This window comes from Pongo pygmaeus, chromosome 13, assembly GCF_028885625.2.
Source record: "Pongo pygmaeus isolate AG05252 chromosome 13, NHGRI_mPonPyg2-v2.0_pri, whole genome shotgun sequence".
NCBI lineage: Eukaryota > Metazoa > Chordata > Mammalia > Primates > Hominidae > Pongo > Pongo pygmaeus.
Genome location: NC_072386.2, coordinates 89171349 through 89198672, shown reverse-complemented (window position 1 = coordinate 89198672; position 27324 = coordinate 89171349). Strand labels below are relative to the sequence as shown.

At 45.4% G+C, this 27324-nt stretch overlaps 1 protein-coding gene across 1 annotated transcript in view; it reads right to left on the bottom strand.

Moving 5' to 3' along the window:
• Positions 1-1584: 1584 nt before the first annotated feature.
• The window catches only part of GALNT12 (polypeptide N-acetylgalactosaminyltransferase 12), a 42502-nt gene continuing 16762 nt past the window's right edge, over positions 1585-27324 (bottom strand). Inside the window, exons 3-10 of the mRNA XM_054502234.2 lie at positions 24721-24910; positions 19753-19938; positions 16324-16441; positions 14514-14690; positions 11568-11699; positions 7485-7598; positions 5566-5712; positions 1585-2725 (exon numbers count right to left, since the gene is read on the bottom strand). Coding sequence (XP_054358209.1) covers positions 2585-2725; positions 5566-5712; positions 7485-7598; positions 11568-11699; positions 14514-14690; positions 16324-16441; positions 19753-19938; positions 24721-24910 — 1205 coding nt within the window. The 3' untranslated portion in view covers positions 1585-2584. The remainder of the gene's footprint in view (positions 2726-5565; positions 5713-7484; positions 7599-11567; positions 11700-14513; positions 14691-16323; positions 16442-19752; positions 19939-24720; positions 24911-27324) is intronic.

Sequence of the window (27324 nt, the reverse complement as noted above, 5' to 3'; positions counted from 1 at the left end):
TTCACCTCTCTGATAAACTTGCTTTCACTTTACTCTGTGGACTCACCCTGAATTCTTTCTTGTGCGTGATCCAAGATCCAGATCCCTTTCTGGTAACACCAGGGCCTAAGCCCTGACCTGCTGTGTGTTATTTAATCCTCACAGCTATCCCATATCTTGGTTTAATTATCCCTGTTTTTCCAATGAAGAAACTGAAGTACAGATAAGTTAAGTTGCATCAGATGGATTCGAGCCAGCCCAAGCCAAGTTGTTTCTGGGTAATTGTTAAACTGGTCCTTGACAGGATCTGAGTGGAGAATGTATGTCAAAAAGAGCCTGAGACACAAATTGATACCTTTTAATCAATTCCACGTGTGTCTTCATCGCTCCCATCTGATTGGTCCTGTAAACCAAAAACTATCTGAGACAGGTCTCAATCCATTTAGAGGTTTATTTTGCCAAGGTTAAGGATCATGGCCTGTGACACGACCTTAGGAGGTCCTGAGAATATGTGCCCAAGGTGGTTGGTTACAGCTTGATTTTACACATTTTAGGGAAACAGAAGTTATAGGCAGACATAACTTGGTTTGGCCTGGAAAGGCGGGACATCTTAAAGAAGCAGGGGGGCGGGGAGGGGGCTTCCAGGTCACAGGTGAATTCGAAGATTTCCTGATTGGCAATTGGTTGAAAGAGTTAAGCTCTGCCTGATGAGTCCAAGTCAGCTGAACTAACGTAAGGGGTGGGGTGGGTGGCGGGGTGGAAGCCAAGGTTCTTATGTAGATGAAGCTCCAGGTAGCAGACTTCAGAGATAATAGATGTGAAGGTCTCTTATCAGACCTTAAAAAGTGTCAGACTCTCCTGAAAAGACCTAGTTAGGGAAGGAGATTCTCTACAGAATGTAAATGTCCCCCGCAAGAGACAGCTTTGCAGGGCCATTTCCGAATATGTTAGAGAAATATATTTTGGGGCAAAATACTTGGATTTCCTTCAGGGTCATAGGATGTTATACCAGTCAGATTGGAATTTGGTATGTATTGCTACAAAGAGTCTGTTTGGTCCATCTTAAGAGATCTGTTTTAACGTGAATGCCAGTCAGTTGTCTTTAAACTCCAAAGGGAGGAGAAGGTAATGAGGCTTGTCTGGATACTGCCCCCTTCTCATCATGGCCTAAACTAGTTTTTCAATTCTGAACTAGGTTCAGGTTTTTTTGGGATCTTCTTGGCCAAGAGAGGAGTCCATTCAATCAGATGGGGGACCCTAGAATTTTATTATTTTTTGAGGCAAAGTCTGGCTCTGTTGCCCAGGCTGGAGTAGAGTGGCGCGATCTTGGCTCACTGCAACCTCCGCCTCCTGGGTTCAGGCGACTCTTCTGCCTCAGCCTCTGGAGTAGCTGGGATTACAGGCGCACGCCACCATGTCCAGCTCATTTTTGTATTTGTAGTAGAGACGGGGTTTCTCCATGTTGACCAGGCTGGTCTCGAACTCCTGACCTCAAGTGATCTGCCCTCCTTGCCCTCCCAAAGTGCTAGGAGTATAGGCGTGAGCCACCGCACCCGGCCCTAGAATTTTATTTTTGGTTTACAGTACAAAAACAAAGATCTGCAGTCAGTGTTCTCACATCTTTTTAATCATTCATATTGACTTAATCAGGTGGACAAAATCTCAGGGTTGGTCTGGGATCATTCACAAATCAGAATTACTCAGAGAAATTTTCACAGCAGTTGCGGCAGCACAAACTCTAATGCTGATTTAAATTAATAAATGTTATTAATGAACAAACTTGAAAAAGGAATTTCATATAGAACATTACATTTCTCCCTGACACTACTGTATCATAAAAATTAAAAATGATATTAACATGTTTTAAAGTCATAGTGGTAGCTGCTAAAGGCAACCAGCCACACTACAGTGAGGCATTGTTAGAAGTTCGCTCTGAAGTTGACTCAGCTTAGTAAAGCAAATTGTTCTCTGAGATTTCAGCTTTGGTTAGTCCTCTTTGGCTGACATGAACATTATGGAGTGTTAACTGTGGTAGCAACACATAACCAAAAAGCATTCTTTTTAAAATACATCTAGAAGATCTCAATGACCTGAATAAATCAATACAATGTTCCTAGTGACAGTCTCTCTATACTGGGAAAACTTTAACCCCACAGCTGAGGTATTATCAGTTAATGCAAAGTACTTTGCTTGAACCTGATTTCCACCCATGCAGATATCTTCATACCTGGGAATTCTTGTAAATATCAAAATAAAATCTTTACCTTTTTTGCTAATGAGAGTAAAAGGCACAACTGTAAAATATACATCTTGATAGAAAAATATTATAAGGTTTTAATTTTCTAAATACCAAGGGTTAACATCTTATGATTACCCTTTGAAAATAGTGTATTTTGGAACATTTAAAAAGTTCTCAAAATAAGTACGAAGCTTATTCACATTTTTACTAAATCCAACACAACTTTCACAAATGGCAAAATGATTGCCTCTTCAAAGCAAAGCAGCCTAGTTTTGGGTGGGCTCTGGTCACTGCTTAGCTAAGTCTTTGTTGGGCAGAGTCCTGGCTCCACAGTCTCCTTCGATGGGCTCCTTGATACACGAGGCTTCATAACATGCGCTCCTTGAAGAACCATTTCTGATTATTCGAGTTGGTGCAGTCTCGTAAGAGTGGAATGAAACTGTCACTCGACTCCTTCCTCGCAGCCTGGACACATTTCTTGGACTGTTCGTGAAATAAAGATCCATCCTACAAAAGATAACAGAATGACAGGCAAGTCATCAGAAAAGTCTCTTTTTCCTAAAGACATGTTTTAAAGAGATCAGGGTCTGATTTTTACCATTTCAGAAATATTTATTGAGGGGTAAGTGTCTTCCGTGTAACGCAGCAACTCAGGACTATCCCGGGGACACAGCACCAGGCTTGTACAGGCTGCGTCCCGCTTACCTCTCACAGGACTGATGGTGCCACCTGCTGGCTGCTCTGGGCATGTGTCATACCCTACATCTCCCTATTGCATTTGGCTTCCTTCAGGGAAATCAGGAACAAAGATCCTTTGTTTATCTCTTTCACTCCTCTTAGGTCAACTCATTCCGTGCAGGGTGATCTCTTTCTCTTAGGTATTTAAACAGAGAGTGTGGAAACTTGGCTGTAGTCCCAGCTCAGCCACAGACCAGATGGATGAGGAAGCCAGTCACTTGGCCACATGGCCTGAGCTCCTCATCTGTCACACATCAGAGAATCAGTGGGTTATATGCCCTGTGCCAATCCCCAAACCCCAAAGACGATGGTCTTCTTTAATGACCTCCTGCTTCTCTCCTTTCTGCCAGTCCTTGCTCAGTTATCTCAGCAAGTCTGTCTCTCAGACCTGGTGTTTATCTTTTCCTTCTGCCTCTCTGTTATAAGCTGTATGCAACGCACTTAATCATGGCTGAGCAGCAAACAGGCAGAGTGAATAACAACATCAGTGAAAAACCTTTGTGATGTGCTGTTTTATATCACTAAATGGAACTTGTGTTTTCATTCAAAAAAATCCAAACTCATGTTTTGTAGAATCCAAGAAATGACATTTCAGAGGTTTTTAGGCCTACATAAGAAAATACAAGGCTGGGCGCGGTGGCTCACGCCTGTAATCGCAGCACTTTGGGAGGCTGAGGCAGGTGGATCACTTGAGGCCAGGAGTTCAAGACCAGCCTGGCCAACATGGCAAAACTCCATCTCTGCTAAAAATACAAAAAATTAGCCGGGCGTGGTGGCAGGTGCCTGTAGTCCCAGCTACTCAGGAGACTGAGACAGGAGAATCACTTGAACCCAGGAGGCGGAGGTTGCAGTGAGCTGAGATTGCACACCTGCACTCCAGCCTTGGTGGAGCAAGACTCCGTCTCAAAAAAAAAAAAGATCCAGCCCTAAGAACTAAGCTTTCTATTATGGTCTAGTGAATATAAGTGGGGACATTTCCTTCAGAATTCAAATATGTTTCTGTTCAATATATATTTGTTTTATATAAATATATTTAGGGCATGACTGATGAAATATAATAAATCAAGCTGTATCCTTTTCACATATGAATCAAAGTATTAAGTGTCCTGAAGAAAGGTAAATAATCCAATTAAATATCCTTCTTCCCAGCCTCCTAAACAAATTTCCTTTTCCTTAAATGGTCACTGAAATTTAAGATAAAATTTTTGATATGTCAAACTAATTTTATTGTTTCTAGTGTCCACTACCATTCCTGGAGGGCTTACAATGGCTTATGGTTGGGAGAAAGATGGGAAGAGGAGGACATTCAAGAAGATCAGAGACTTCTGGGGTGTGCGGAAGTATTTTTCCTTCTTATTTTCCTGTATTCAATAGGTAACACTATGGTGTGTGGCTTTTCTGGGCAGCCTGAAAATGTCATTGCTAGTGACAACATGTTTCTGCAGGAAAACATATTCCAGCTTTTAATCATCTTTAGAATAAACCCATTTATAAGCAGTATATTGGGAGTGAAAGCTGCCCAGGGAGATAAAAAACAATGAAGTTTTTTCTTTCGAATGATTTTCTTTGGATTTATTCCCTCACGTGCTTTTTAGTGAGTCAAAGGATATGATCGATTTACAAGTCCTGACGCAAGCTGACTGCAAGTGTGGCGGGGCCAGCACCCTCAGGTCTGAGGTAACTCTCAGTTTCAAATCAACTGTGACTATCCGGGGAGCCTACTCTATCAGAGGTGTTTGCTTGGTTATAATACCACAAGTAACAACTAATCTCTATCGAGCTTTATAGTTTCCAAAGAATATTTCTGGCTATGCATCTAATCCTCAGTAAAGTAAGGCTGGTATTATTGCACCTTTTTTTTTTTTTTTGAGAGGGAGTCTCGCTCTGTCTTCCAGGCTACAGTGCAGTGGCATGATTTCGGCTGACTGCAACCTCCGCCTTCCAGGTTCAAGCGATTCTCCTGCTTCAGCCTCCCAAGTAGATGGGACACAGGGGCATGCCACCACACCTGGCTAATTTTTTTCTTTTTTTTTTTAAGTAGAGATGGGGTTTTGCCATGTTGGCCAGGCTGGTCTCGAACTCCTGGCTTCAGATGATCCACCTGTCTTGGCCTCCCAAAGTGCTGGGATTACAGGCGTGAGCCACTGTGCCTGGCCTATTGTACCTATTTTAGAGCTGGGAAAAACAAGGCTTAGAGAGGTGGGGTGGCTTATATCCGGATCTAACACTTTGGCTAACATCCTTACACTTGGGCTATTTGGCTTACTCATTTAAAGCCCTTTCATCTCTGAATGCATTTGTAAGAGCTGTTTCCATGTCGGTGCCTGCAGCTCATGGGGGTGCAATGGAAATGGGAAAGACTGAAAGGGACTGGACAATGAGGAGGGAAGGCAGTGCTAATGACACCGTGTGCCAGGGGACTCCAATCTCCTGCCATCACCGCCCCCCAGGCTCACTGGGACTGAGGTTCCAGGTCTTCCAGAGCTCCTGTCCATGCGTGACCACATCCCTGATCCTCACCAGGACTATGCCGAGAGAATGTCTGACTCTCACACTCTCCCCTATAGCCCAGGGACTGTCAGCAGAAAGGAAGGAGAGAGTTCACCTACCTCCTGCAAGATGAACTTCTGATTCTCTGGGGCAGTTTCTTCGCAGAGATGCATGATAAGCGTATCCATTCCTGCTTCCACAGCAATGCAGCCCTCGGGCTGGTGGGTGTTATAGCGTATTTCTTTCTGGGACGTGTACTCGAAAAACTAAAAATGGGGCAGCCAACATGTAACACAACATTTTCCACTGATGTGGGAAGAGGAAAGATCGCTGGACAAGAACCTGGGATCACGAGAGCATGGGTGGGGTCATGTACCCGCATCACCACCAACACGAGCCTGTGTGATGGGTTCCTCTGCATCCCACAGCCCTCAGTGGACCGCTACAGCAGTGCTTCATAAGCGTGGAGGAAATGGCCCTTCCCATGCCTGCCTGGCTTGCTAGACAGTGAGACAGGGCTGGTGCACATCACCTCCTGCCTGCAGTGCTGAATGCTGTGTTGGTGTGGGATGGGAGGAAGGGAAATGGACCCATCCCAGTACTAGCTCTCGGGGGCTCTCTGTGACCTTGACTAGCTGCTTCCTCTCCTTTTCCTCAGTCTCTCCTCCCAAACCCCCAATATGACAGTTCCTAGAAGATGTAAAGTGCTGTGCACAAGCAGGCAATGTGACCGCTAACGGGAAGACTTGGTTCTTCCCGGGCAATGGTTTTCCTACCTGAGTGTACTAGGAACTACCTACAGTGATTGTTAAAAATGCTGATTGCTGGCCCCATCCCAGAGACAGAATAAGGATTCCTTGTGTGTGAGGCGGGGCCTAGGAAGTTGCATTTTCTGCATCTTTGACAAGACACCCACCCACCCCACCAGCCCCTTTCAAAAATTCTGACACAGGTGGGTGTTCTTAAGGCACACAGAGCAGGGCTTCTCACACCATTATCTCCTGAAAAGCTGCTTAAAACAAGAGTCTGGGATTCGGTAGGGTTGGGATCAGTCTGAAAATGTGCATTTCCAAGCTCCCAGATGATGCTGATGGTAGCACTCAGGTACCATCAGCTTTGAAGAAGGCTGTTCTAAACAGTGTTGAAAACCTAAATAATTGAAGGTTGCAGGAGTTGGAATTAAGAAAGTTTACTGTTGACCATAAGAAGGCTTCATATTCAAGTGGCATTGGGGTGAACCCAGATTGGAAAAAAAACATCTGAATCTCTATCCCTTCATTTCCTGGTGTCTGGTAACTCCTTAGTACGGTAAAGCTTCAGAGGCCCAGAACCAACACTACTCTCCATTCCTGCATCCTCCAAGGGTCCTGTCAACTGCTTTCCAGGGCTGGGGGTCCTTCTGTGGTCTTCAGACTCCCCCAGGACTGAACCTCCCCTGCCCAGCCTGAATTACAGCCCTTCACCCAGACAGATACACCTGGCCCCCAGCTGAGGCAACGTCCCTAAACACCACCTTGCAAGGTGGCCCTATGCATTAAACCTGTCATTCCACTTAACAATTAATTCTAAGGAAATCATCTGAAATGCAGATCTGTTACTTTATCCTTCCTTCTGTCTGACCCAAGGTGTTAGAGGCAGGGTTATTTATAATTGCAAAGACAGGGAGGCAGGGAACCAGTTAACAAAACAGCAATACGGGTACAAAATGAAATATCAAGAGGCCACTAGGAATGATATTCTCAAGGGATATCTAATAACGTTAAGAAAAGTATGATGAAGGGAATGGAAATAATGGAATATAAAACATACAGACATTATGACAACTATTTACAACATATAATCTCTATGTGTTATGTGTAAAAAATGATGGGAAGAAAACACATTTTAATTTTAACAGTGGTCTCTCTGAGTCTGGCCATTCACCGCAGGCTTCTACTTTTTATATTTCCCAAATATTACTTTTACGAGAAAAAAATTCAAATATTTAATTTTTTTAACAAAACACACAGCTTTCTCCTCTTTTGAGGCTCGTTCCTACCTGATTCTGGCCCATCCCATGACAGAGGTACAGAATGACCTGGTGTCCCACGATCTGGTTTTCATCGGGAGGGTTATAGTCAAAGCAGTAATCTGTCAGTCCTTTGTTCTGGAGCTAAATAAAACATAAATGTGGCATTTCAGTCCAGATTTATAGACACTAACAGATGCCACACAAGGCTTGGGGAGGGTACCTGGCATGAGAGGAGAGCCTGCTTCAAGAGCTAGATGCAAAGGTAAGAGTCTTTTCTGTACAGCACCTTCTAGCTTTAAAAGTGCTTCCTTTTTCTGTAGGCAAGAATCCTTACCCGTATTTTAAGTTGATAAGCCTGAGGACCAGAGAGATAAACTCTTCATGGCCTGAAAGCTCCTCTCTCTTTCTCATTAGTGGCAGCCTTACTGCTGCACAAGTCCAAATATACCTGGGTTGATACCTCGAACTAGATTAATTAAGCTAACTAAATCATGCAGGTGATAGACATAAAGAAAGAATTATTTTAGGCTGGGTTCAGTGGCTCATGCCTGTGATCCCAGCACTTTGGGAGGCGGAGGCAGGTGGATCACTTGAGGCCAGGAGTTCTAGACCAGCCTGGCCAACATGGCAAAACCGCATCTCTACTAAAAATACAAAACTTAGCCAGGTGTGGTGGGGTGTGCCTGTAGTACCAGCTACTTGGGAGGCTGAGGCAGGAGAATCACTTGAACCCAGAAGGCGGAGGTTGCAGTGAGCTGATATCGTGCCACTGCACTCCAGCCTGGGCAACAAGGCAAGACTCTGTCCTCCCCACCACCAAAAAAAAAAAAAAAGAATTAATTTAAATCACTTTAGAGCATGGTATGTTTGAAAATACTACCTCTGAAATATATTCTATAAACAAATTGAGCTGCAAAGAAATTATAAACCTCATTCAGTGTAACACTCTAAGTTGTAGTACTGTATTAATTATCTTCAAACTATTTTCAATATATTTTAGGATAAAGAAAATAAGTAATTATGTTAATATTGTTTAAAACCAAGATTTTCAGGGTAAGAAAAAAGAAATATGAGTATGCTATCAAAGAAAATTTTTTAAGACTACATTGGATTTTCAGATATTAATATAAGCTCATGATCTGTTTCTCAAAAATACGAATTTCCTTTCTCTGCCCAATGAGAAAAATTTAGAGCTGTGCTATTTCATGTGGCAGCCAGTGGCCACTGTGGCTACTGGACACTTGAAATGTAACTAATCCAAATTGAGATATGCTATAAGTATAAAATTCACACCAGATTTCAAATCTTAGTATGAAAAAAGAATGTAAAATGCCTCAATGAATAAATACTTATATTAATTATATGTTGAAATGATATTATTTGGGATATACTGAGTTAAACATTTCATTAACTTTACTTTTTTTTTAATATGGTTACTAAAAAAAATTAAGTTACAACTGTGGCTCTCATTATATTTCTGTTAAACTGCATGGTCTGGAGGCAATGACAACACATCGCAACGGGCACCACCAGCATCCAGACTGACTCCCAATACCGTTACCCAACAAAGGAGCAGGGCTTCTGGGAGGAATGGCAGGAAATGTTTAAAACTCGAATGGGACAACTTGGCCAGAATCAAGGAGGCTATCAATGCCAGTATAAGGTGTCAAAGACCACAGAAGCCAAAATAAAGGGTCTGCCACTGGCTAAAAACAATTTTAATATATTTTTTAAAAAGATGAATTGGGCTGGGCACAGTGTGGCTCATACCTATAATCCCAGCACTTTGGGAGGCCTTGGCAGGAGAAATGCTTGAGCTCAGGAGTTCAAGACCAGCCTGGGCAACATAGTGAGACCTTAGTCTTTACTAAAAATAAAAATAAAAAATTAGCCAGGTGTGGTGGTGCTCACCTGTAGTCCCAGCTACTTGAGAAGCTGAGGTGGGAGGATCACTTGAGCCCAGTGATCCAGGCTACAGTGAGCTACAATGGTGCCACTGTGCTCCAGCCTGGGTGACAGAATAAAAGCCTGTCTCAAAAAACAATACAAAGAAAAAAAGATGAATTGATTGAAGCACACCGGCTACTTAAGTCATTTAGTTTACAATGACACTCAAGAAGAGAAAAAGCCAAAAAAACAATGAGCCAACAAAAAACAAAACAACCCAGTAGATACAACTGGAGGAAACTAAAATACCAACTCTTACTCTGAAAATAAGCAAATAAAGAAAAGACTTAAGAATTTGTCATGCCTTAGCCGGGCACGGTGGCTCACGCCTGTAATCCCAACAGTTTGGGAGGCTAAGGCAGGCGGATCACCTGAGGTCAGTAGTTCAAGACCAGCCTGGCCAACATAGTGAAACCCCGTCTCTGCTAAAAATACAAAAAAAAAAAAAAAAAAAAAAAAAAATTAGCCAAGCATGGTGGCAGGTGCCTATAATCCCAGCTACTCGGGAGGCTGAGGCAGGAGAATCGCTTGAACCCATGAGGCAGAGGTTGCAGTAAGCTGAGATCGCGCCATTGCACTCCAGCCTGGGGGACAAGAGCAAGACTTTTGTCTCAAAAAAAAAAAAAAGAATTTGTCGTGCCTTTTCTATATGAATTCTAAAACTCACATATACCAAATTGCTTTAGTTAATGAGGGAGTGTTCTTCTATATGAAAAATTTCAGCTAATAAATGTGGAAGAAATGAAAGAGAAAAATCACCATTTGGCAACTCCATTTGAAATAATGGGTCTAGGAAATGGTTATCAGTGGCTACTAAAAACATGAGACAGAGGCTGATGGGGGTCTTATAATGACTGGTCCAGGTGAGGGATACTCCATTAACCCACTGGTCAACCTTATCACTAAAGATGACCATACTTCCTATGCTCCTGATATGACACAACATGAACACATAACATCACCCACAAAGTGTTCTTGCCAAAAAGGTGGATCCTGACTCTAATCAAACCTTTACAACTCACTTCTATCTTAAAGAAATATGGGGGAGAGAGGCACAACTTAAAGACACCACAAAGAAAAAAATAGTAATTGCAAGAGTGAGACACTCCACAGGTAACTGATATTGTTTTTTCAACAAGTTAAAGATATTAACAAGAAAAAGGAAGAGGGCTGTGTTAGATTAAAAGAGATTTAGGACACAAGACACAACCACCACATGCAATGTGTGCACCTTGTTTGGATCCCAATTCGAATTAGCCAGCCACTCAAAGAGAAACTGGAAAAGTTGGGGGAATATGAATTAGAACTAGACATTAAATGATACCAAGAAATACTTGTTCATTTCTACAGTTTTGTAAGATAATGTCCAAATGTTATGAAAATGCATAAAATGCAGAGGAGAGAAATGACACAATGCCCAGGATTTGCTTAAAAAGAGGAAAATGTGGAGGTGAAGTAGGGGAGAGAGAAAGCAAGAGAGGCAGGATCTTGAAAATTCTAGAATCTCAGGGATGGTATTCATTATACCATTCTCATACCATTCTCTCTGCATTTCTATATGTTTGAATATTTTCATAATGAAAATAGAATGTAACATGAATATCCTGCTTTGTATTTATCAAAGATTTCCAGAATGGAACACCAGCACTTCTGATCAACACATCACAGCAGAGGAGACCTTGCTAAGCTGGTGTCATTCCTAGCAAAAACAAAAGACATAGGACATTTTATCTGGTCTCATCCCAAAAACATTTTTTAGGTTTTTTGAAATACTAGAAGTGACTCCCCTATACCGACTATTGCCTCTGTAGACTTCCAAACTTGGAATTATTAACTAGTCTAGCCATTGAGACTAGAAGTAATATGATAAGGTGTTAGTAAAAACTAGGACATGGAAACACCAGATAAACCTCAGTTTCCTTATCTACAAAACAGTTGTCAGTTTTGAGATGGCTTCCAGCTCTGACATTCTGCACCTAAGGCCCAGACACTTCAGGGAGAAAGAAGGGCAGTGGATAAAAAGGTGGTGGGGGGTGGGCAGGCGGGTGGGAGTGGAGGAAGCCAGTGATCCCCATGACGTGGCCTTTCTTGCCCAGGATTTGTAGATCAGACCCGGAGGCCAGGGAACTCCCTGCCTGCCATGGGCCCACCACCCTCACTCACCATCCCGAAGAAGCCAGGCCGGTCTTCAGGCACATGCAGTTCTGGATACACAGTCTCCAAGAACCACTTGAAGTCCTTACACTGGAGCTTGGCCCGGAGCTGCTTCCTCTCTGTCACATCCCCAAAAGGTTCCTGAGAAAACAACAAAACAGTGAGAGGCCACGGGTCCTAGTGCTTCCTTTCAAAGCCCCTGTGCTCACTGAAGCTCACTTACTAACCACCAGCCAGCTTTGACGGAGCATTCGTTGCATGCCAGGCCCTGTGTGGAGCACAGAGGATAGAAAACAGCCTTGTACCTAATTCTAGCTTCTAGTATGAGAGGCTGTCACACAGACAATTCCATTCCTAGGAGCTCTGTTGGCAGCGGGGTGTGACCAGGTGCACGAGGGTAGAGGACAACCCGCCTGCTGATGGAGTGAAGGAGCCAAGCTCTGGGGCTGCACTGGCTTCTATGGATCCTTGACCTGTGACCCATGCTTGTGATCAGAGGTCATCCTGAAACCCAACCAGGGAAACGTCAGTTTCACCGAAACATACACCATGACTTTCTGGTTTACTACTAATATCTGAATATCCACTTTCAAACACAGGTAAATATTCTAGATGTAATCATGTTCTCAGTATGAAATAAGCAATAAGAAATACTTGTGCAAGTTTGGTTTTATGGACAAAACTAATGACTGAGAGCTTTTGAATAATTAAATACAGCAAGCCTCTGTTCAGTATCGCAAACGTGCAGCCACAAGAAAAATGCTGAGTGCAGAAATATTACCGTACCTGCACTGTCATGTTAAACAATTTAAAGCTGACATGTTAAATATTGAACAAAATGGTAATAATAAGTACATGTTTGAATAAGATTTCAGATTTCTGCTATTTCCCAGAGTTCTTTCACTGATGAAAGTCACTGCGCCCCCAGCTTCGGCCAAGTATCTATTTAGCACTTGGCCTTGGACATGCAGCCTAAGGGTGCATTCAGTGCCTCCCTAAAATATTCTCTGGGAACCCTCAGGAAAAGAGAACTATGGGTTCCAGACCGTGCATGGGGAAAGAGTGGGTGTTTACTCTATGGTGCTGGGCAAGACGGAGGAGGCAGAAGCAAATGACCGTGGAGCCCAGAGCCAGAGAGGGGCTGAGTGGGAGTCCGACTGAGAACCCATAGGCTCTACAGAGCAGAGCAAGAGGTGCACTGCAGAGTACAGGCCCCAAACCCGGTTCTACCTCCTATCAGCCATGGGGCCTGGACAAGTTCCTTCCAACAGCTTCTCTCTGAGCTTCAGTTTTCTCATCTATAAAATGAGAATTTTATTGCTACCCTGCAGGGTTGCTGGAAGGACTCAGCCTTAGAGCAAGACCTTCTTGTGTTGCCAAGCAGCCCTACTAGTTATGCAAATGCAGGGCAAGCAGGCACCCTGCCGTGGGGCATGCAGAGCTGGCTGGGGCAGAGGCAGTGGACTGTGTTGCATCTGAAGCCCAAGATCTGGGAAAGAAGAGGCAGATCCCTCATCCACAGTGGTCCCTGAGGTAGAGGCAGAGCAAGGATCCAGACCAGAAAACAAGTCCCTGAGATAAATCGCTCTGAGGAAGGACACAGTCTGGGCTGAACCTCAGCCTCCGACAGACTCAGTGCAGTGGGTGGATGGGCCAGTGTCCCTGCAGTGTGTGTCTGGGACCCAGGGGAGCAAGCCAACTGAGCTGAGACTTCAGTGACTGCAGGCACACCTTCACCATTGTTCAGAGAGATGGGCCCAGCAAGGCCTCTGAGTGGGGAGGAAGATAGACATCTGTTAGGCTGGCGGTGGGGGGGTTTCCATGACCATGACATATGGTGAGAAAGAGTAGCAGCGGGGACCTGGGCCACTCTCCAGTAGTCCTTCCATCTGGAAATGGAAGCAGAACACACTCCCTGTTTTAGAAAAGGAAGCTTCCAGGGTGCTAACAAGAAGGCTCTAGAGGGAGGTAAAGACCCCTAACTAATAAGGCGGGTGTGTCCCTGAGCAATAGCTTTAAGGTAAAGAACTGTGCCTTAACTTGTACCCTGTGTTTGTGGACTCACCCCTACTGGCTACAAAGAGGATAACCACAACACATGGACAATGCCTGGCCTGTGACACCACGTATCCCCAACTGTCTACGTTGGTATAGTCCATCCTCATTATTTACTGGTTCTGTATCTGAGTTTCCCTACATGCTATAATAAAATTGATTTATAACCTCCAAATCAATACTTGTGGTGTTTTCTAATTTTCACACACATTCATGGACAAAAAATGTGAGTTGCCCAACACTTCCATTCCCAGGTGATACAGAACAAGGGCACACACCACCTTCTTGTTTCAGCTCTCATCCTGTAAACCTGTGTTCTTTTCACCATCTATTGGGCACCACATTTTTTTCTGCTTTGTATTGGTGACTGCACCAGCTATTCTAGAATGTCCCCCAATCATAGTGCTGAAGTGCTATCTAGTGTTCCTAAATGCAAGAAGGTTGTGATGAAGAGAAAATAACACGTGCTAGGAAAGGTTCATTCTGGCATGAGTTATCGTGCTGTTAGCCATAAGTGCAATGTTAATGATGCAACGATATATGTTAAATAGGTGTCTTTGAACAGAAACACACAGAAAACAAGGTTCTGTATTGATCTGCTGACAAAACTGTGCCCCAAGTCTGGCAGGAACCTAACCCTGTATTTCCCCTAAGAACAATGGCTCTGTTTTCATGAATTCAGCGTTTGTGGTGGCTTTATGGAATATAACAGCTGTAAATAACAAGATTTGACTGCATATAATTATTATAAATGGAGGAATAAATTCTCCCCATACTCGTATCTGAGCACCCAATTTATTCTCTATTTCTGGAACCAGATCGACTACGCTGGGGAAGCCACGATTAGCTGCTGTTGTTCAGATGAAGCCAGATGGAGTGCAGGTGGGCCAAGGAACTCACCAAGCGGGCACGGGGGTTGCGATGGTAGTAGAGCTCTTTAAATTCATCCATCCATACTTCAGCTGCACGAACACTGTTGGCCAGAGCCTTGTTGCGGGAGTAGGGAGCTTGCTTGGGGAAAACATGGCCAACATGGGAACATGGGTGTGTTTCCAGAACCCCACCACACTGCCAGATCTGCACACACAGAAAAGGAGAGGCCAGGTGGTGAGCCGGGGATGAGCTGCGGGTCCATAGTATCTGCAGCAAAGAGGCCAGGCACACGCAAGGCATGATGGACGCTGCCAAGATGCTCAGCCTCCATCGGGCAGGAGGCCACCTACCCGGCACACTCATGACACAGAATGTGGGTAAAGAGCAAGAAAGCAGCCCCCAAAACAAATAAGCTGTGGGAACCAAGACCCGAAAGTCCATGCACTAAAGCTCATGCACTTGACTCACAGGAGCATCCACAGAGACCTCGCTGGCAACCCACTTACTCATTACAGAAAACATAGGCTTGATTACCTGATCTCCTAGCCACAGAAGATAGGAAAGCAGCAAGGAAGAAGAGAGGTTTGGAAGGGGGAAAGGAAGAGCTTCTAGAAACAGGTAGAGCAGCCTGACACCTAAGGAAGAGGCAGAGAGACCATTAAAAGCACACCCAAAGACTCAACAGGCGAAGGCATCTGAGCCCATCTCACACTGGGACTGACGGCCTTGAATATCTCATTTTCCCAAAGATGGGACAACCAAGCACAGCATCTGGTACTTATTATGGAGGGTGTGAGTCCTCGGTAGAAGGCCAAATTCTTGTTTATTCACAGTTTTTATGACGGCAGAACACCATATAAAATGTTATTAAAAATCTTAATTTTCCACTGAAAAGCACCAACATTTACACAAAGTTTTGATGCTTAAAATGTAAGACTTCATTAACTGGAAAATCTACTGAAATGCTAGGAGTTTTCCAATATGGTTTCCATGGGCCATGTAGAGTAGCATCAGTAGGTAGGCTTGTTACAAAAAGCAGAATCTTGGTCCCCCGCTAAAGCTATCAAATCTGGCTAGAATTCTAGATTGTGCTTGTAAATCTGTCTAGAATTCTAGATTGTGCTTGTCAATCTGTCTTTCTAACAAGTTTACCCAGCAATGCTTACATGTGTTGGCTGGGTGCAGTGGCTCACGCCTATAATCCCAGCACTTTGGGAGGCCAAGGCAGGTGGATCACCTGAGGTCAGGAGTTCGAGATCAGCCTGGCTGACATGGTGAAACCTCGTCTCTACTAAAAATACAATAATTAGCCGGGTGTGGTGGCACATGCCCGTAATCCCAGCTACTCGGGAGGCTGAGGCAGGAGAATCACTTCAACACGGAAGGCGGAGGTTGCAGTGAGCTGAGATCGTGCCACTGCGCTCCAGCCTGGGCGACAGAGCGAGACTCCGTCTCAAAAAAAAAAGAAATTCTTACATCTGTCAAAGTTTGAAAGCCACTGTGCTAAATAAACAGGCCACTTCATAAGGAATTAATCAAGTAAAGGCTCCAGAAAACAGGATCAGGAGGAACCTAACCCTGAGCAAGTCACCTCTCTCCTGGTTTCATTTCCTCCCTCCATAGAGTGAGAGAGAACTATGTGACTTGCAAGGCCCTCTCTGGCCCCAAACCTAGAAAAAGTACATTTTTTAAAAAGCTAAAATAAGAAACCAAGCATGTTTATAGGATATGCGTGTCATCATCTTTCAGGGTCCACCAGGCTCTCACAGCAAATCCCATCGTTCCCAAAGAGAGAATCAGTTAAGAACATGTCCAAAGAGAATACTGGAATACTTACCCTAAAGGAGAATTCGAGGTTTTCTCCTCCCCAAACTTCCATTCCTGTATCATAAGACCCCAGATATTCAAAATATTTCTTACTCACAGCAAACAGTCCACCGGCCATTGTTGGAGACCTAAAAAAGTGTGATATCCATATTTCGCTGTGGGCAGCAGGAAACCATCACAGTTATCCAACTACCTTCCCACCACGAGCCCTTTCATCTGTTCATCCATCATCTCTAAGCATACCCTGCCTTCACCTCTGTGCCCCACACTAGGCTGGGCCTGGAGGCACAGATGTACCCTACGGTCCCTGCCTTGAGGCGGCTCCCAGGCTTCTCAGCAGGCAAGTACTCTGTGTGTGCTAAATATGTTAACTAAGGTCAGCCAGGGCCCTGGGAGAACACTGAGGAGGGCAGGGGCAAAAGGACAGGACTAGGTTCCCTGGAGGAGGCAAGGTCTGCAGGACAAAGGACAGTTAGCCAAGAAGAAGAAGGGAAATGGAATGGTTCTCCAGCATGAGCAAAGGCTTAAGGGTGGGAGAAATCCAGGGACATTTAGAAGCATAGAGAGCAAGAAGAGAGAAGCAAGAGACCACGTTCTGAGAGGAAGGCAGGCTCCGGGCCATGGTAATCTGAGGAGGTGTGATCTCACAAGGCAGGCACGACACTGAGAGGCCAGTACACAGAAGGCCCTAAAGGCAACTCTGGCATCTGAAAGCGCCCCGAGGGTCAGGTCCTCTCCTGCTCGAATGGTTTCCTCCACTAGTACCCAGCTAGCCAGCCTCAGGCTGCTTTTTCAGCCAGCCTTGTTTCCCACCACCCACCACCAGGTTTATCTGGAAGCCAGCGCTGACTTCAGAAACGGCCCACAGCTTCCAGCCTACACGGCAGAACACTGTAAGGTCAGCATGCCCCAGAGTTGCACAGGCAAAAGGATTAATTCAGAAATAGGGAAAGGGCCAGGCACAGTGGCTCATATCTGTAATCCCAGCACTTCCAGCATTTTGGGAGGCTGAGGCAGGCAGATCTCCTGAGGTCAGGAGTTCAAGACCAGCCTGGCCAATATGGCGAAACTCTGTCTCTACTAAAAAAATGCAAAAATTAGCCGGGTGTGGTGGCCCACACTTGTAATCCCAGCTACTCAGGAGGCTGAGGCAGGAGAATCACTTGAATCCAGGAGGCAGAGGTTGCAGTGAGCTGAGATCATGCCACTGCACTCCAGCCTGGGTGACAGAGCAAGACCCCAACTTGAAAAAAAAAAGAAATAGGGAAAGAGAACATTGAGAGCACAACCACTGAAAATGTTAACATCCTGCAGCATCGGGGCCTGCCCTGGACTCCAAGCGTGGGGCCAACTGAGAAGACAACAGCAACATCCCCAGTGGAAGGGAAGGTTCTAGACTACAAAGCACCTTCGTGTGTTTATCCTAAAAATCTAGGAAATAGGCAGGGTGGATATGCTGGTACCTATTACACAGATGAGATAACTGAGGCACAGGGATATTATGGGATGGGGAGGATAGGTGCCCTGAGCATGTGGGGTAAGGGGGCAATCAGAATTCATGGCCCCCCCATGAATTCATGACAGGCTGCCTAAGTAGCCTGGATTAGAGCCTCCTACTCTGTGTCTCAGTTTCCAAACCTGTTCAGTGAGGGATTGAGCAGGATGTTCTCACTAAGGACTCCTACAAAGCCTGGGTGCCATTCTCAATTCCTTCCTTCCCAAATTCCCACTCAATTTCTTCCAATTATTCCATCTTAACATCTCTGGAATCCACAGTGCCCACCATCTCCTGAACCATTGTTTCTGACCTGGAGGACTGCAGAGCCTCCTAATGGTATCCCTGCCCACAACGGTCCTTCCAGGGCCCGCACCACATGGCACACAGCACATGCTCAGGTCACTTCCTGCTCGGATCCCTTCAGTGGCTTCTACCTGCTCAGGGTCAAGTCCAAACCCCTTCCCTTGGCCCCGCCCATCTCTCCAGCCTTATCTCTGGACACTCTCCTTGCGTGCTCCACTCCAGCCAGCAGCGGGTCATCTTAAGGTCAGGACTCTGATGAAAGGATTCAGAAGCCCAACTGCCAAATGTGGATGCAGAACTAAGAGCCTACTTCCGGTTCAACACACCAGCGGTGAGGCTGAAGTCCTGACCTCCTTCTACCCAACTCCCACATCTGTCTCCCACTTGCCTCTGAACTTGGAAGGGGAGGAAGAAGCCAGGCTATCACTTCAACACCTCCAGAATGAGAGCTGCTGAGCCTCCCTTGGGACCACTCTACTCAGACCTTGACTCACCCACTGGCCAGAGCAGACTCCTCCACCTGCCATGGATCCACCCACACCCCAGGTCAAAGGGGCCTAACGATGTTTCCTCAAGAATGAGCATATGACCAGCAATCCCACTCCTAGGTGTATACCCAAAAGAATGGAAAACAGGGACTCAAGCAGATAAAAGTACACCAATGTTCATAGCAGCATTATTTAACAATAACCAAAGGACAACCCAAGTGTCCACCAACAGAAGAATGGATAAACAAAACGTAGCATATATGTACAAAGGAATATTACTCAGCCATCACAAGGAATGATGTTCTCTAGGAAACTTGAAAACATGATGATAAGTGAAAGAAACCAATACAAAAGGACAAATATTGTATGATTCCACTTACATGGGGCGCCTGAAAGAACAGAGGTTCCCAGGGGCTGGGAAGGGGAGAATGGGATGTTATTGCTTAGTGGGGATATTTTCTGTGTGGGATGATGAAAAAGCCCTGGAAACAGGTAAAGATCATGTTTGCACAATACTGTGAATGTGCTCGATGCCACTAAAATTGCATGCTTTGTTTTATTTATTTATTTTTTATAGAGACAGGGTCTCGCTCTATCGCCCCAGCTGCAGTGCAATTGCGTGATCATAGCTCACTAAAGCCTTGAACTCCTTGACTCAAGCAATCCTCCTATCTCAGCCTTCCAGCTAGCTAGGCCTACAGATGCACACTACCACGCTCAGCTGATTTTTTTTTTTTTGTAGAGATAGGTTCTTGCTATGTTGCCCAGGCTGGTCTCAAACTCCTGGACTCAAGCAATCCTCCCACCTTGGCTTCCCAAAGTACTGGGATTACAGGCATGACCCACCATGCTCAGCTTAAAATTGCATACTTCAAAATGGTTACAATGGTAAATTCTCTATGATGCATATTTTACCACAATTTAAAAATTAAATAAATAAAATATATCGATATAAAATTGACATGTGTAGCAGACATGTGTAGCAGACATGTTTAATAAAAATAAACAAATACTCTGGGCAAAAAAGTGGGAAGAGGGGAGGTAGTTAAGCAGACAGCTAACCATTCCTCCTGAGGGCCTCCGCTGACAGGTCAGCCAGATGCAACGAGGCATGCTTAAAAAACAAGTCACCCAGAAGTCAGCTCCTGACCTGATGACATCAACGGGGGATCGCATCCGTATTCTCTCCCTCTCGGGAACCGTGTGCCACGTGAACACCAGCCTCCAGTCGAAACCGCCAATCTGGGGCTCCCCGGAGTTCCCTAGGTATTCGAAGGTGTTCCAGTCGATCACATCAATCACCGGGCACACCACTGCCGACTCCTCTTCATGGATCCTGAAAGCACCCAAGACATCCATCCGTCTCTCCTATGCAGACGGGCAGCAGGAAGACAATTGGGAAATTCAAGGGTGAATTCTTGTCTTCCTTCCAATAAGAGGGAAGAACACCTGAGAAAGGCCTGCTTCTCTTATTCCAGGTGTCTGTAGTCATGTCAGAGCCTTGGCAGGTGACCACCATGGGGGGGATCTGGGGGCCAGGGAGGGCTTTAAAACAAAAAGTCCCAGGACTTTAATATGCGCTGATTCTACCCATGGACATTCTGACCAAACGCTCTATAATTTCAATTTCTCAGAAGTGCAAGAGGTTTAATCACAATGAAACATCTTAACATCAAGAAATACTTATCTGTCCTAAGAACAAAGGTGCACCCAGACCAAAGGGTCAGCTTTGGAATTAGAATATAAATTCTAATCCTGCTATTTATTTGCTGTGTGACATTAGCCAAGTCACCTAACTTCAGAGCCTATTGCCTCAGTGGCAACACTGGAATTATAATATCCATTCAGAGGGTTAATGTGAGGATTTCCTGGGAAAATGTTTTTAAGATGGCTGGCAGAGAACCTGAAACTATTGCTCTTTTTTTATTTTAATGTTTGTTATTGTGAAATATTACACATAGTGAAAAATGCTATAATTTCCTTTTGCAGGTATCAGCCTGTGTGTTGGTTTCAACTGTTCTCTCCACATCATTACAAATCTGGCCATCCCTCAGCATGCTTCCAGGCCATGTTTCTTTGCATTTGACACCACACCAGGAAAGATGGACTGAGACTAGACCACGTGTGAACACTAGATTTCCTTGAGTAACATTTTGGGGGACGTAATCTGGAATTTGAAACCTAAAAATCCTGAGTCCCACCACACAGGACAATGCAACAGAGATCAACCAGACTTGAGCTTTCAGTGTCCTTAGAATGACACCAGAAAGTCAGAGGGGATATTAGAAATACCACTCTGGGGTAAGAATTACAGCTTATCGGGGAAATTGCACTGTTCAGGACAGGTTGCGTGAGACAGAGTCTCAGATCTGTGAGTTCCCCAAATTGAGGAAGTTGCATACTAGGTATCCACCAACATCCGCTTATTTAAAGTAATTGAGGGCATTATTTAAAAGGCTGAAAGGGCCAACATCAGACCTGCTGGGCAAGTTCTAGCTGGCCCCTGGCAAAGGCCAGCTCCCCCAGGAACTGATGGCTTGTGATCAAGCTGGCTGGAACCACAGACAGCCTAATTTTTACAAGAAGGGGAAAACTGGGGGAATGCTGTATCAGCACTGGAGTATAGGACTCCCAGTCCTGGCTGGAGAATGTGCAGGACCCATAGGGATGCTATTGGCATCTGGGCCAGAACCATTCTCCACTGCATAGGGCTGATCTGCAGGATTCTTGGCCTCCCCGATACACAAAATGCCAGGAGCCCTACCTGGTTGACATGACAACCAAGAATACCCTCCCACGTTTCCAAAAGCCCCTGGATGGAAAGGGTTACCACTCCTGTCTGGGGCCACCTAAAGGACAGTCCACAGTCTGATGTGTCCCAATGCTGGTGCACACCAAAGTCCCCTGGGGAGCTTTTGAAACATGCAGAAGCCGAGGCCCCAGCCCCAAGAGTCAGATCCAAATGGGACCAGGCGTTGGTGTGTTTAAAAAGCTCCCCAGGTTGAACCCTCATACACCGTTGGTGGGAATGTAAATTAGTACAACCTCTATGGAGAACAGTTTGAAGGTTCCCCAAAAAACTAAAAATAGAGCTACCATATGATCCTGCAATTCTATTCCTAAGTACATATCCAAAAGAAAGGAAGTCAGTGTATCGAAAATATATCTGCACTCTCATGTTCATTGCAGCACTATTCACAATAACCAAGATTGGGAAGCAACCTAAGTGTCCATCAACAGATGAATGGATAAAGGATACGTGGTACATATACTCACAATAGAGTACTATTCATCCATAAAAAAGAATGAGATGCTGTCATTTGCAACAACATGGATGAAACTGGAGGTCATTATGTTAGGTGAAATAAGCAAGGCACAGAAAGACAAACTTTGCATGTTTTCACTTATTTGTGGGAGCTAAAACTTAAAACAATTGAACTCATGGAGACAGAGAGCAGAAGGATGGTTACCAGAGGCTGGGAAGGGTAGTTGGTTGGGGGAGTGGGGATGGTTAATGGGTACAAAAAATTAGAAAGAATGAATAAGATGTACTAGTTGCTAGCACAACAGAGTGACAATAGTAAAAAAAAATTTAATTGTACATTTAAAAATAACTGGCTGGGCGTGGTGGTTCATGCCTGTAATTCCAGCACTTTGGAAGGCTGAGACAGGCAAATCACTTGAGGTCAGGAGTTTTAGACCAGCCTGGCCAACATGGTGAAACCCCATCTCTACTAAAAATGCAAAAATTAGCCTGGCATGGTAGTGCACACCTGTAATCCCAGCTACTCGGGAGGCTGAGCCAGGAGAATCACTTGAACCTGGGAGGCAGAGGCTGCAATGAGCCGAGATCACCCTACTGTACTCTAGCCTGGGCAACAGAGCGAGACTCTGTCTCAGATAGATAGATAGATAGACAAAAAAAAATTACTAAGAGTATGACTGGGCCAGGTGCGGTGGCTCACGCCTGTAATCCCAACACTTTGGGAGGCTGAGGCGGGTGGATCACTGAGGTTAGGAGTTCGAGAGTAGCCTGGCTAACATCATGAAACTCTGTCCCTACTAAAAATACAAAAATTAGCTGGGTGGGGTGGCACGCGCCTGTAGTCCCAGCTACTCAGGAAGCTGAGGCAGGAGAATCGCTTGAACTTGGGAGGCAGAGGTTGCAGTGAGCCAAGATCACGCCACTGCCCTCCAGCCTGGGTGACAGAGTGAGACTCTGTCTTAAAAAAAAAAAAAAAGAGTATGAGTGGATTATTAGTAACACAAAGACAAATGCTTGAGGGGACGGATATCCCATTTACTCTGATGTGATTATTATGTATTACATGCCTGTATCAAAATATCTCATGTACCCCATAAATATATACACCTACTATCTACCCACAAAAATTAAAAATTAAAATATACATTTTTTAAAGTTCCCCGGTATTTCCAATAGACAACCGAGGTGGAAAATCCCCTCATCTACAGGCATGCAACAAGGAGGCAGCTGGCCCATGTCCAAAGGGTGGGATGAAGAGGAATTCTAAAAGCATTAATCCATCAGCTGAAGAGAAACAAATGTCCTCTCCCCATGATTTCAGACCTGCGTAGAGGTGGCCATCTATGAGTGCAGTGGGGGAACGAAGGAGGGGGAGCCCACTGGTCCGGGTTCCAGAGGGCACACCCAGCCATAACCGTGCTCTAGTCTCCAGCTCCATCACAGGCCAGAGGAGCCTCGAATCTGCTGCTGGGAAAGCTCATCAGAGCTGAGGAGGAGAAAGAGATAGCTATAGAACCCGCAGCTGACAAGGAGCCAGGACAGCAGGAAGCGGAAGGGCAGGGGGCAGCTGGGTCACACCCAGGAAGGAAGGCAAGTGGGTCCCCAGCTCTTCCAGACAACCCTAACAACCACGGTGTTGGCGTCTGCGGGGAAGCAGTTCCCCAGCTGCAGAGACCCTGCCCCTCCAGCCCTTTGCCTGCTCCACAGACGGGAGGCCAAGCAAAGATCCCTTCCTTCCTCTCCCACCTGGGGAGCTTCTGGTTGGCCAGCCCAGCTCCTGACTTCCATGACGTAGAAACAGAAAGGGCAGAGAGATGAGGCAGAGCATGGGGAGGAAAGAGACAGAAGGGAACAAAAATTGGGCCCTAGTAGATGGTGGCTTCTTGAGGGGGGAAGGTAGGAAGGTGAGAGTGAGATGCCGTGGAACAGCAAGGACAACGGCCTTGAGAACAGGGCCACATTATGACTTTCAGGGGCCCTTCCTCTATAACAAGCAGACAGATTAAAAGCATATTTTATGACTATACTGGTATAAAGACAAATAAATCCATGCTAGATTCATTATTACATACCCATTATGATGATATTCATTTTTCCCTTCTGATTTTAAAAGAAATTCATAACATTTATCTGGGTTCCTTCCAGTTTCATGGGCCCTAGGCATTGTTCCTCCTGGGTGTAAGGGATAAGTCAGCCCTGCTTGAAAGAAATACATCAAAATGTGTATTCTCTAGGAGTGCCATTCTATTTGACTGAGGATTTTTTAAAATGCTCTTGGTTGATGATACTTCCTCGGTTTTCTGCAACAAGCCCGGATAAGAAGGAATAATAAGGCCGGTGTGGTGGCTCACGACTGAGGTCAGGAGTTTGAGGTCAGGAGTTTGAGACCAGCCTGACCAAAGCAATGAAACCCCATCTCTACAAAAAAATATAAAATTAGCCGGGTGTGATGGTGCGTGCCTGTAATCCCAGCTACTCCGGAGGCTGAGGCAGGAGAATCGCTTGAACCCGGGAGGCAGAGGTTGCGGTGAGCCAAGATCACACCATTGCACTCCAGCCTGGGCAACAAGAGTGAAACTCTGTCTCAAAAAATAAAAAGAGAAAAGAAGGAATAATAAAAGCAAACAGTGACACAGGGCCTCCTCCAGCTGGCACTCCCAAGCACTTGCCATACACTAAATCATTTAATGGCCTCAACAGCCGAATGAAGCAGGGACTGCTCTCCTGCCCAGTGACAGAGGAGCAGCTGAGCCCAGGTAACCCATTAACTCTCAAGTGACATGATGAGTCTGTTCCTCATGCTACCTACACCAGGTAACATGCTGTCTCTCCCATGGTGGGCGGCTCACGCACCTCTGCAGCAGCGGCTCCAGCCACCCTTCGTGGCACTCACAGTGACAGTCCAGGAAGGTCAGAACATCGCCCCTCGCCGCAGATGCCCCCAGCAGCCGGGCTCGCACCAGTCCCTCTCTCTTGTTGGCGCGGATCAGGCGCACCTTGGGCAGTCCTGAAAGCTCATTGGCCAAGCGCTCCTTCAGGTGCTCTAGGGAGGCAAACAAAGCAACAGGGGTCACCGTGACAATCTCGGAGGAGTGCCTCATCCCGAGCCAGGGCCTTCTGGGCCTCCCTGTCCCAAACAGAAGATAAAATAGACAGGCGCCTCCTTTGCTCTGCCACCTGGGACATCCTTACCTCACCCAGAATCAAGGTTGGAAGTGCTCCAAAGGCCAGGAGGAGGCTGGGGAAGGAATTCCAGAACCACCATTTGCTCCCCATCTAAACACATGCACGTTGAATTGTACACTTCAAATGGGTGAATTGAATGGTGTGTGAATATATTTCAATAAAGCTGTTACAAAAAATGCTTTATAGTTTTGACTCATGAGCATTTAAAAACCAAAAAACACATGAACCGTCTAATCGCAATTTTTATAAAAACAGTAGTTATGTTAATAGAAATTTTCTCAGGAGTACTTTACAGTTTCAGTAGTAGTAACAATAATAATAGCAGCAACAATAATAATAGCAGCTAAAACTAAAGAGGACTTGCTGTGCCAAGTACTACCTAGCTGATTTCTAGATAACCTATCTGATCCTCATAACAATCCTCTGAGGCAGGTGCTAGTATTATCCCTATTTCACAGATGAGGGCACTGAGGCCGGAGAGGCTAAGTAACTTGCCCAAGGTCACAGAGTAAGTAAATTGAAGAGCCATGAGGGGAACCCGGCTCCAAATTCTACAAGCTAACACTACCGCCCAGAGCAGCCACCGGAGTGAGAGCCTATCTATAAATAAATCAATAAATAAAAGCATTAATTGGTTGATTTTTTTTTTGAAACAGGGTCTCACTCTGTCAGCCAGGCTAGAGTGCAGTGGCATGATCATGGCTCACTGCAGCCTCAACCTCTTGGGCTCAAACAATCTTCCTACCTCAGCTTCCCAAGTAGCTGGGACTACAGGCATGCACCACCACACCTAGCTACTTTAAATTTTTTGTAGACATAGGGTCTTCCTGTGCTTCCCAGGCTGGTCTCAAATTCCTGGGCTCAAGCAATCCTCCCGCCTTGGCCTCCCAAAGTGCTGGAATTACAGGCATGAGCCACCGCACCCAGCCAATTTTTAAAAATAATCCAAATTATAACCACAAATAAGTTGATGGCAGGAATAAGGCAGGTAACTTTGCAAACAAAGCTAATTAGCTACTGTACCCAGTGAACCCATGAGTGCAGCATGGCTGCCCTGCACTCGTGATGGATCTTGTCAGCATTAATTTTATGTCTGCCTGAACTGTCTCCCTGCATCTGACAGGGCCTGACACCCTTTCATCAAGCTCACACTGACACTGCAGAAATGGTGGGGAGGGGAGGCAGGGCAGGACTTCCTGACTCATTACAGGTTAAAGTGGGACATCATGCCTGTTTTCCCAAGTTCCCACAACGACAGGAAGGGAAGCTTGGTCCACACTGCCTCACATTTTTATGAGAGAACTGAGATGTGTCGGAGGAATTCCTACTGTATTCCTGCCTACTGAGGAGCTATTTAATCCCATTATTATAAAATAAATAATCTGCTCTTTGCCTTTAGATTAATATATTTGTGAAATGCTGTTTTTTTCATTTTGCAACTTTTTAAACATTTAAACATTATAAAAATAGAAGTTATCATCTAACAAGAGCTCACTAAATGCCAAGCACCTACCCAGCACATTACCCTCCTCATCTCATTCAATGCTCACGATGATCCTACAAGGTAGAAGCTATTATTATTCCCATTTTATAGAGGCTGAAGCCAAGTTTGAAACTGGTTAAGGTCATTGCTCAAAGTTGTATAGTCGCTAGGTGTTGGGGGGAGGGGGATTCAAGCCCGTGCAGTGTGGCCCAGAACCAGTGTCCACATGGAGAGATTTAAAACAACCCCGGGGGGAAACGGAAAAAGGAAATATAGATGAGCACCTACTATGTGCCGGCTGCTACATGAGATTCTGTCCTATACATGATCCCATTTATTCCCCACTATAATTCTCTTGAGATAGGTGTGGACAGACCCATTCACAGGTGAGAAACTAAGGCTCAGAAAAGACAAGCAACTCACCCAAGGCGCCATAACTGGATCATGGGAAAGCTCGCCTCAGACCCAGGTGCCCTGACCCCAGAACCCAATGCCTTCTAGGCTATAGTCAGCACCAAACCCCAGCCTGGCTTACTCCAGCCTGGCTTACATGCTGTCACAGACACTGCTCCTTGTGCCTTAAACCCATTCTCCCTGTGACCTGTAACTGAGCACACAGACAGCAGGATAAAGGCCACAGCTCCCAGCCTCCCTTGCAGCTACGCATGGCCAGGCAACCATGCTCTGCTCAACAGGATGTGTGGAGAACTTCCAAGCAGTGCCCTCGGGAGGAAGGGTGTGGCTGTCCTTCCCCTTTAAGCCTTCTGGTTGACCAGAGTGAGCAGGAG